Source organism: Hyposmocoma kahamanoa, unplaced genomic scaffold (assembly GCF_003589595.1).
Source record: "Hyposmocoma kahamanoa isolate Upper Pololo Valley unplaced genomic scaffold, ASM358959v1 166, whole genome shotgun sequence".
NCBI classification, from domain to species: Eukaryota; Metazoa; Arthropoda; class Insecta; order Lepidoptera; family Cosmopterigidae; genus Hyposmocoma; species Hyposmocoma kahamanoa.
The window spans coordinates 1,008,147-1,020,132 of record NW_020653601.1 but is presented as its reverse complement, the minus strand read 5'-3'; the positions used below and the strand labels follow the sequence as shown (position 1 = coordinate 1,020,132).

General features: G+C 36.8%; 1 protein-coding gene across 1 annotated transcript in view; it reads right to left on the bottom strand.

Annotated features, from left to right (window-relative positions):
• Positions 1 to 11,755, bottom strand: part of LOC113225526 (octopamine receptor Oamb) — a gene marked incomplete at its 5' end in the record, with an annotated part of 32,045 nt that extends 20,290 nt beyond the window's left edge. Inside the window, one exon of the mRNA XM_026457849.1 lies at positions 11,603 to 11,755. Within this exon, the coding sequence (XP_026313634.1) occupies positions 11,603 to 11,755 (153 nt within the window). The remainder of the gene's footprint in view (positions 1 to 11,602) is intronic.
• Positions 11,756 to 11,986: the final 231 nt, after the last annotated feature.

Genomic DNA, 11,986 nt, shown 5'->3' with positions numbered 1-11,986 from the left:
CACACACACACACACACACACACACACACACACACACACACACACACACTTCAATGCATGCTTATCATTGTTTTTATTTTAAAATTTCTTTTTGTTTACTTCATTTTTTGGCTGTTTTATTAGTTTCAAGTTAATTTTAAATTTGTTTAAATTCTGTATTCTCACTTTATTATACCCATGTTGGCCACATATCTACTGGAGGTGGAGTCCTGGTGACCTAAAACACAGGGTATCCTAGTTTAGGCACCAGTCTCCACAAATTGCTATTTCATAAGATCAAATTTGTTCGTTGGTTACATCTAAATTTTGTGGAGGAAATAAAGAAATTTATTATTATTATTATTATTATTATTATTATTATTATTACAATTATCTATTGCTGATTAAATAGATATACAATACGAGTATAAGTTTACACTTTATGTTTCAAACTTATTTCAACAAATTTAATACTACTAAAGGAGATATTTCAAAAGACTGTGACAATGACATCGAGGTAATGACGTCACGACAAGTTAAGACATATTCAAACACAGCGGTGTCAACGCAGCGTTAATAAATAACGATTGTTAGCACCAGCTATATTATACATATATATTTTTTACATAATACCAAGGGATGCGACGAACAAGTCGTGCGCCTGGGGGTCAGCAACACGCCTATCCATAACAGCGCCACTTAGAGCTTCTAACAGCAAAGATCTTAGGGGCGCTGCCACTGTGCCCATTACCCTGAGATATATAATAAGTTGACAAGGCCCATTGCGAGTGTAATTTCACCAGCAGCCTTACCCTTCGAAACAGGAACGCAGTAATGCTTACATTATTGCTTGGCGGCAGAAATAGGTAAGGTGGCAGTACTTCCCTGGCGAACTCTTTTATAAGGAGATCTACTGCTATTAAATATCATACTAAATCTCTGTTCAATAAATGCTGAATAATTCTGAATTTGAGGCACTCGTGTACAAACTACCACAATCAACATTGAATACATCTACTATTAATGACGTCATTTTATGAACAACGAGCGAACGCTTCAATTCTGTTATAATTAATGGTAAATGCGACATCCTGCGCTATGCAACGTGAATGCACCGCAAGATTATGCAAATGTGTGCGTGCGTACAAGGCGCGCGACTGGTGCACACATACAAGCCTTGCTGCTATGTTTGTATGGACTTACCCTATTTATCTTATTATACTATGCTTTATGGGAGTGGACGGTGTCTATCTAACTATAAAATAGAATAGAATTGGCTTTATCGACGACAAAATAAAGACATTACAAAATATTGTGAAAGGTACAATCGGCGGCTTTATCGCTACACAGCGATCTCTTACAGGCAATCTTGCAAATTATTACGGAGTTCCAGGTGAAGGGCAGTTAATAGTGCACAAAGCAGCTAAACGGTGTATAAATTGATCCGAATGTACTCTATATACTTTATGTTAGTGACAAATCCATCTTTTTTATTCAAAATGGTGACGCTTCGAAAGCTGGGGCTGTTTAAGAAACACCAAAATACAATATACACATGAATAAATATACAATCTAATACAAACATCAGAATATGAAGGAAAACCCGACCGAACGAAAAAGATATGTGACATATGTAAATATGCAGATTGCACGACGCATTTTACATTTCACATATTTACATATTCGCTGGCTCCAGTTCCCCTGAGCATAACGTTGGTAATGTAGTTTTGAAAAGCGTTAACATAAATAATAAAAACTTGATCTCAAGTTAGGAAAATCCCTGTACTTTGAGTACTAGAGCAACAAATCTAACTTCGCCAAGTCAATTTTGAAAGGTTGGCCAGAGAGTTCGCCAAGTTATCATCTTCAACATAAAGAACAACCATTATTCATCCTACTGTTGGACACGTGTCTTCTTTAAAGAGAGGGTTTAGGCTTCTATCCGCCGTTGTCCAAGAGACGGGACGAAGACGCCTGTCCATAACAGTTGCAGTGCCGCTCGGAGCTTTAAATCGTAAAAACCTGAAAAGTACTACACTACGCCTGTCACTCTTGGGAAGTTTCTCTCTCACTAACGGTTACAGAAAACGTTAAATGGTAGGTTTAGTGGTTTTAGCAGAAGTAGACCTTGTGAAAGAGTTCGTCCAGGGAAGTTCTGACATCTATCTATTTCTACTGCTTGGCGCAGGTGGAATCTGCTCTTCCTTCAAATCTGTTGCTTCCTTTACATCATCATTTAAAAAAAATATTAATGTGGTCTGTGTTTTTACTATTTGCTCAGGTGTCTAACAGCACTGGCAGCCGTGCTGTGCCTTCTTGCCATTTTATTACTGACGTACTGACATTAATATCTCAACCACAAATACAAGAGAACACGATACACGCACGATTAGTTTCGGTTTTAATACATCCCATCTGCTCTGCACGTATACCCATTTTTACTGCAAGCATTTTTACTTTTTTTATTTTGATTTACAATTGATTTTGATTTACGCCTAGTTATGTCCATTGTATTTTTTTTATCTGCTTGGACGAACATTATCAGGACATTATGCTTGTTATTTATTTGGGGTGTAATTTGTGTGTATCCATGGTACCCGCGACACAAGGTTTCTATCGCGGGGCTATGAAAGTGTGCAAATCTTTAAATGTCTCATCCGGCCGGATTCGAACCGACGTCTTCTAGCTTACCGTGCCACACGCTATATATACCAACTAAGCATTATATGCCGCCCGGATCGAAGGAAGTTTTTCTGAGTGTTCGATCTTTGTATTAATAATTATAACAAACTAGTGGAGTAATTTCACATAAAAATACCTAACTGAATATCAATTCAATAAAAAAAATTTAAAATACAGTGAATAGCGACATCTCTCTCCGGGACTGGTAGCTGTAAAGGTACTAACTGGGTGATAAATCTTTCATAGATTTCGCTACGATTTAAAAGTCGTTGAAAAACCAAATAAAAAGACTCGACGCAAGCACATAGAAAAATTCGTAAGGTCCGCTGGTTCGTTCCGTGGCTTAGTTGGTATAGCGTCTGGCACGGTAAGCTAGAAGACGTCGGTTCGAATCCAGCCGGATCGAAGGAATTTTTTCTGAGTGTTGTAATGTTAGTGTAATAATTATAAGTAAGAATTTGTTTACTGGAACTGTAAAGCCTGCAGAATTCGGTGCCAGCTACGTGTACGTCATCGCGCATGCCGAACTCAATATTGAAACAAAGAAAATGTTTGCCCCGTCTTTTGATTCACGCAAGGAGGCGGAGTATTGCTATTGACATATGCTATTTAGAAAACTTGAAGATGGGCTCCGATTTCTGTATCGCGCTGTCTTATAAAGACTCCATGGTCACGTGTAAGAAAATGTATTAATATATTTCCGACGTGTAGGGTTTGTCGTAATCTTTTGAAGTAAGCAAGTGTTTGTTATTTTATATCTGAAACGTTTTATGGTATCGTCATCATCTACACTCTCGAATACGTTCCAATGCAGAGCACGGGCTCCAAGGAGAGGGCTTAAGCTATAGTATCCCATATAGCATGGGGCCAGCAGTTTGGGGACTTGACGTTTTTTCCTAGAGTTGCTAATGAAACTATTTTTTCGGATCTAAATTCCGTTTTTTTATAATACCTCCTTAATGTACTGCCTCCGTGGCCGAACGGTTACCATGAGTGAAAAAGCGTTCGGCGTTTCAGATGCTGTGTGCTCAAACGGTACGAGTAAGTGCTCAGACGCTGTGCTCGGACGCGAAGTGCTGGGACGCTAAGTGCTCGGACGCTGTGCTCGGACGCGAAGTGCTCGGACGCTAAGTGCTTTGTGAGCCGGTTACGTTTCATCATGGCATCTCTGTCTTACGACATTATTGATATGTATTTAGAAGAAAATGTATGTCTAAAATATTAGGTACTATGAGTCAAAAGTAATATTGTTAAGCAATTAAGCATTTTGGAGACTTTTCTACGTTGTTTCAAACATTGAGATTGAATGAAGATAAATTTCACGACTGTACAAGGATGTTAACTGGTGATCAAATATGTTACAGAAAATTAAATCAAGATTAAAAGTGACTAAAATTAATTTTCACGTGTCTCCCATAGAAAAAGTTGTAGTGACAATAATTATATCCTCGACCTTAGAATAATAACGCATAGAATGATAGTTTCATATCAAACGAACTGTCACAAGTGAGGCAAAAATCAAATTCATGTAGGCTAGTTTTAATAGTACGTTAATTTTCGGTTTCAGTGAATATTTATATAAAAATACAAGTTGATACGCGTTACTTCCTTGTGGAATGTGATGTTAGTATCTATTTTATGTTTGTCTGACATATTTTTACACTCATTTACCGCACATTTCGTCATTTTTAGCTAAAATTCTGGAGCTGTTCGCGGTGCAAGTTGACCTTGAGCACTGACGGCCCGCCCGCTCGTGTAGGCCCATTGGGAGCGCTTCAATTTGCCTCACTTAGCGTATGCGGACTAGGTTTCTATGCGTTATTATTCTAAGTCCTCGACCATCAAGACGTGCACGCTCGTATCACTGTTTCAAAACACAAACTAGTTTGAACGCGACGGCCCGCTCGACGCAAACAAGCCTCCTGCTGGCGCTGCGCCACTCGGCCGGCACCCAGGACATTACGCGTACGCACTTGTTTGATAGGATCGCCACACGTCCCACGCCTTCAGATGCTCGATTTGAGCGGACACTCTGGCCACACACAAAGATTTAGTGGTCCATATTTGGATTTTAATTTGCATATGGAAGTGTGTGGCATCTTTTATTTATTTCATACATACAGCAAATTTTTCAGGAACATACCAATACAATGGTGTAGCATTCCTTATAATAATCAATCATATAAGATAATATAATTGAAAATTAATAACACTTAATTAAAGCCAGTTTGTAATAAAGGATAATAATGCATAATATAACAACAAAATAGAATTAATTATGAACAAAGCGAAAACAGTGTTATCTTCATGAACTTGCTTTCGAAACAAGTAAAAATGTCTACCTCTTCAGCTACTCGATTTAGAGTTCCGTTGTATTTTATTTCTTCTTACTCCAACGCGTTTATATTCCGCTGCTGAATAGTCCGTGTGAGATCGAGCAACCAGCCGACGCTGACTTTGACGAGGCTTGCATTACAGCGAGAGAAGGGTTAAGTTTAAAAAGAATGGGACTTGTTTCTTCGTAAATCTATTGCTTTTAAACTTACTTAACCCATTCAAGGACAGTAACGGAGTTTACAGTAAAACAAAACATCGGAATATGATATTACGGAGTATCCCTTTAGTGCGATTTTTCAATGCTTTTTTTTGCAGTTTCCGCTAAGTATTTCTCCACACCGAAACGTACCGATAAATTAAATGACATTTCGATACCTATAATGAACACTACGGCAACTTAATTGTTGGACCTGAATTCGCTTTTTTTGTATTTTTCGAATTTTGTTTTTGTTTCTTTTTTTTCACAAAATTCGTGGAGCATAATACATATAATAGTAAATTAACAAAAAACAACAGAAAACGACCAAAAAATAAAGTTAGTGCTCATTGGAGGTATTGATTTATGGATGTTCATAGCACATATTTAAGATGTGAGTACTAGATTAGTACGGTGGATAACGACGTGTTTTTATGAGGTAATACAAGACCGTACCGCTGTTTGTGGGTATGCGTTTTGCTTACGCGTTGGATTTTTCTAACAAAAATTCCAATATGGTACAACCGCAATTACCTATCAACCCACGTAACTTCTTTTATAAAAGAAATATTTGAGTCTGATTATGAATGTTCACGGGATCATTTGACGACCGCCGTGATCGAGTGGCTTGCACACCAGTTCTCATGGTGTCGCCATCTCTGAGGTTCCGGGTTCGATCTCCGGCCGGGTCAGTGTAGAAACTAATTTTTCTATTTTATCTCGGATCTGGGTGTTTGTGGTACAGTCGGTGTGTTCGATTTCCAGAACGTAAGTGCTTTAGCGACTTACTTTGGGATCAGAGCAATATATGTGATGTTGTCCAATATTTATCAGCTGTCAGTGATAAAACATAAGGGTAAGGCCAGACGAGCGTAATCTTGTGTTTTGTAAGTCGCGTTTTCGGAGCTAAATTTACTCTGCATTCGGTTTCATGTTATGAAACTCCGATTTGTGCCACATGGCGACGCAAGATAAGTTGAACTTCAGCCGCACCGTGTGACGCGCTTGTGTGGGGAGAGGGGTGTAGGAAACATTTATTGGCAATAGTGGATTGTTTGAATTTTATGAATTAATTAGGATGTTTACATAAACTTTACTATCATGTTACTGCCTACACAACTAGTCTTTCCATATTGAGTGAATACTCGTACACCCAGCTTCTTTTTCTTTTTGTAACATCATCTAATGATTCATTACATTAAATATAACATAAACACCTACGAAACACGTTCAAAAGTTCGTCCAGGGAAGTACTGCCACCTTACCTATTTCCAAGCCGCGGCATTACTGCGTTCCGGTTTTGAAGGGTAAGGGTGCTGGTGAAATTACACATGGGACTTGTCAAGTTAAGTCTCAGGGTGCCGGGCGCAGCGGCAGTGCCCCTACGATCTTTGCGATTTAAAACTCTGCGTGGCACTGCAACAATTATGGATAGGTTACTATGAATAGGTAAATTGCAATGGGGTCCACGTGTAAGTTATCAAAACGGCTCGGCTCTGCAGTGTATGCGATTAAAAAAATACGGAAACTTTCAGACGTCGAAACCGCTAGATTGCTTTACTTCAGCTACTTTCACAGTCTAATGACATACATCATTTTGCTTTGGGGTAATGCTGCCGATATCAATAGAATCTTTGTCCTGCAGAAACGTGCGGTTAGTGTAATTAACAATCTGGGCCCCAGAGTACCTTTGAGAGATAAGTTTAAGGAAATTAACATTCTTACACTAGCCTCACAGTACGTTTATGAAAATGTAATTTATGTTAAAAGAAATAGTAATTTCTTTATGAAAAATAGTGACAGACATAAGATTGATACAAGGGATAAAAACAAACTAGCTGTTCTTGATAGTCGTCTTCACAAAGTCACAAATTCGTTTAAGGGCCAATGTATACGCTTCTGAAACAAGATTCTGGTTGATATGCTAAATTTTAAAATTTAATAGTAACCCGTTTAGCTCTTGGAGGTAGTCTCGATCTGATGTTTCAAAACAAAAAAATGTATTGTAAATGTTGAATGTTGTACACATTTAATTTAATGTTATTTACAAAGAGCAACCCCTAGAGTTTCTTGCTCATTCTTCTCAGGGGAATCTGCATTGCGAATGAGCGGTAGAGTTCAACCAATGTGACGATTTCAAGTGTAATATTGCTTACCTATGAAATAAAGATTATTATTATTTTGATTTTGATTTTGCGGTGTGTCGCTTACCACCAGACGCACGACTCGGTCGTGCTGTTACTTGGTATTATATAAAAAAAGCGTTACGAAATATGTTCGTCTGGCGCAACGAATTTTAGTCGAACGAGACTCAAAAAACGCGAATTGCAACTCAAAAAATTACGTTCGTGTGGCCTCACCCTTAGAATTGAGTAAGAGTAATTCAAACGTAACATTTTTGTAAAAGTTTAATTTTGTCATAATTATATGTGTTTTTTTAATTAAAATAGGACCTAAAGATTAAAAAAAACATCTAATTAAGAAATTTTATTATTGAGGAGTGATTTAGTACACGGACTTTGGAATTTTTTGAATGTTGGCAAAGAAAGATAAAAAAAATGCAATACGTGTATACGAAACTCCTACCACAAACATTATTTTGTAGTATGATAAAGAAACAACTCTAAGTGGTTTTTGTTCAACCGAGTCCATTTTCCCGATAATGGATTAAAAAATATGCCAAAGTTTACTCGGATCTTTTGAATTAGTTGGATTCTTTGTGTGTCCCACGTCCAAAGAAAGCCCCTTGTGTTTTGCCGCCAACTTTGTACAAATCCTTTTTTATTTCAGAACCTCTTAGGCAATAAAAGATAAATACTTTTAAATGTATTAAGACATTCTTTTTGACTTCTCCGCAGAGGGCAACATATACTTAGTCAATATTATATTGCTACAAACTGGAAGCCGACTATTTATTTGCCGCTTTCAAAAGCACTTAGAACCGTCGACCGTGCAACTTAATAGTTTAAAATTAATAAGATATCGAATAAAATAATAATTCATTTAATTGTATTAGAGAAAATTATAAAATTTAATGCTTTAAATAACCCTCTGACCGCATAATACGCCTATAGGAGCCATCATTTCCCGTAATTAGGCACTGCTGTATTCGCAACAGATGCTACACTGAAAGGGTTAAAATCATCTCTACATGCAAATCTCAACTTTAAAATCTTAAGCGTTAAGACTAAATTTAAATAAAATATTTCACTGCTGACAATTCAAGATGAGATTGAATTTTGTTATTCGCGTTCGAAGTTTGAAATTTGTCTGAGATTTTTTTACGAACATTGTGCTTAAAGTGCAAACTAATATTATGTCTAACATGTTTGACAGTAAAGTTGAAATTGGTTTGAATATCAAGCCAGGTGTAGCCTGGTTGTTTTTATATTACGGTACTTACGCTGGGTTATGTTTTTGTACTGAAGTTTATCTAAATAGGCCACTGTGACACTACTGGTCCGCTTCACATTCCCGTCTTTATTTTGAAAGTCTATCTAGATTTTAAATAGCCTAGGAAGTAACATTGTATATTGTACAAATGTAGAGAAAATAGTACACTTGAATTTGAACTTTACAACTTTAGACCTTGTTGAAAATGGTACAGAGCTTATTTTAAATCTTAATTTAACTGTCATTATATGACACCAATCGAAACAAAATGGCGTCATAGCCTGCCATTTTATTGTTCATTGACCGTGTTCGAGAAATATATGAATCAAAGTGTTGATGATACAAATGAATCCCTGTACTGAACGTAAAAATAGATCATAAATGACCATCGTCAACCAATTTATACGTCCCACCAGACACGGGTCTCCTCCTCGCCACAGGCGAATACATTTACATATCGTTAATGCGTTTAAATAAATAAAATCCGAAAACTTATTTAGACATCTTTGGGTTCTATTACATTGTAAGAAATGAAAGGGGCTTCCTTGTGAAAGAGTTCGTCCAGTTAAGTAATATCATTACATCTTTTTCTGCCATCAAAGAGTAACGTGTGAATTACAGAGTTCCGATTTTGAAAGGCAAGGGTGCTGGTGAAAGTACAGGTACCTGTGACTTGTCAACATGATGTCCCAGACTGAGTGGCACTGCAAAGAAAAAACAATGGAAGTCCCATAAGCCTCGATTACGTAGTAGTAGAATCGCTGTCCTCTAAACTCACACAATCGTATTCGACACTGGAAAGGTAAAACATCTAACGTACATTTGGAAAATACCACAGGAGAGCGATTTAACGTATTGTTTTTTAAGAGAAATAACATAACTCTTAGTTTATTTGTTATATGGAAAAGATGAAGCTTTTTTTTCATTAAAAAAATTCTTTAAATCGCTCACCTGTAATATTTTCCAAAAACACGTTAGACGTTTTACCTTTCCATTGTCGATATGTTTGACACTATGAAATCTTAATATCCCTCTACTATCCTTTCAATTATTTCCCATATTTATACTTCATTTTTCTGTTTTCTTTCAAAAGCATACCCTAATACATGTATTATTAATAAGGGGTAATAGTAATATATGTGGTGTATAAATAATCAAATGCGACTATTAATTTTTGCATTCCAAAGTAGCAAAATAAAGCGTTTTTAGAGATATTGTGTGAGATAATTAACACGTCCATAGCGTACAAAGCAACAAACCGGAAATGGCGGACTGAGCTCAGGCATGTGTAACTCCGTGTATTGTTGGTACACGTACCCCGCCCTCTAAGCACTTAAACTGTTTTTATTGTTTACTGCAATTATTATGGGGAGAAGTGTCGTTTACCACGAGGCGCACGACTTGTTTGTCCAGTCACCTATCATAAAAAAATGGTTTATAGCTATGTAAACAATCGCATATAAGATATCAGGTCCTATATAGCAAACTTCGTAGTAAAGCAATAGGTCCAACTGAGTATCTTCGCTGAGATTGCAGTTATTTTTACTTTCTGTGTGCCATGGACGTCATTATTTATTGGGAACACGTAGATAGCGTATTGGAAATCGTTCGCCACGTCATTTATTACAACTAAATCAATGTTCATAGAACTTATAAGGGATTGTTACTACACTGTGTTTAATGATTTTTTATGTGCAAGAAAGTCCGAAAGTAACTTTTCGTGAATTTCAGAGCGTCAGACTTCTTCAGGTATGTCGGTATATACTGAACGCGATCGAAAATTCAAAAAACCCTATGTCTTTCGGAGGGCTGCTCACTGGGGATATTATAAATGCACACTTAATATTACAAAAGTACTATACGAATCTGAGAGTCTACTTCCGTTCTTTGTCCGACATGAACAACAATTACTGTCAAATAAGTAAGTAATACTCGACCAATACAAAATATAATGTCACGTATGAAGCTTCATTCGCATCATGCGTTTTTTAACTTGGTCGAGCCTTATTGGACGGTAATTGTTTCGGACGGATGTTGGACGAGAACGGAAGTAGACCACTGGACATAGTACACTGTTTGTCGTTAAAAAAACATATATACATATACAATCCTTCAACTAAGGAAACAAATCACGATTAACCAGACTTAAATTGGTTTATTCCGCTTAATGTCAAAATACGATCTTTTTCTTTGAAGCCCTGTGTTGCCAATTACGAAAACAAATATTCTACTGCAAATAACTTATACAATGTATTACCATATTACAAATAACAGTTCTTATTAAAGACAACGGGTAATGATATTAAAATACAAAGTAAATTAGGCTTAAGTATGGAAGCTAGATGGGTATATCTTACATGGCTATCACAAACAAGATGGTATAATTAGGCTTACACGTGTGAACATTTTATACGAATCATCAGAAATTTCTGCCATTCCAAAAGCCAGGTTTTCACTAACTTGTGGTCAAATATTAGATTTACATTGAGAGATAAAACTCAAAATTCTCTATTTAAAAACAGATAAAGTTAGTTAACGTGTCACCGTGGAACCAGTAAAATTCTACGAAACAATTTCAGTAATCTAAAACTGGGTTAGGGTTTTTTATAATATTAAAAAAAAATACTGTCACATAGCGGATGGCAGCATATTAATATTTTTGTTTTAATAAGAGTCTATACAATCTCAAATGGCTTTGGTTAGTTCCGCATAACAGAAATACAACAACTGACAGGATATACACTGATGAGCATACGGTGTGAAAACAATGTTCCTAAAAATTTCTACCATAGAAAAGAAAACACAAACTTACCTCGAAATTTTCCAAGAAAACCGCTGTTTTCAATAGGTACCTACTTGATATATACTAATTATTTTTTTATATCAACTGAAATAAATAGAACACGCATAGTGTAAGGTATACATTTTTCAAATAGCTTTAATTCGTTTGTAAAAAAAATATTTTCTGAAATAAAGCCAGTGTCTCAACTCTTAAATAAAGAACAAAGTTCTTACCTCAAACACTTCTCTGGTTGAGGAGAAGGGCAGCACGGCAACCCCTACCATCAAATCAGCGACGGCCAGTGAAACAATGAACAGGTTGGTGACACTGCGCAGCTTTGAAGAGCACAGCACAGCTGCTATAACTAGGCAGTTGCCTGGAACAATATACAGAAATTGATTCAATTGTAATTATTTTATGGCATGTGTATGAAGGGATTATTCTTGTCTAGTAAGTTTCTGCTAGTGTTAAAGGTTCTCAAAGGTAATGTTCGCGATCACCAGATGTGAACAGACAACTTAGCAGCGTACTGACCCGGATTCTAATGTGCAAGACCATACTGCTGCGTTGACGTTTTTCTTAAGGTGTGTCTAAACACGGCGTGCAAGGTGCGCGGC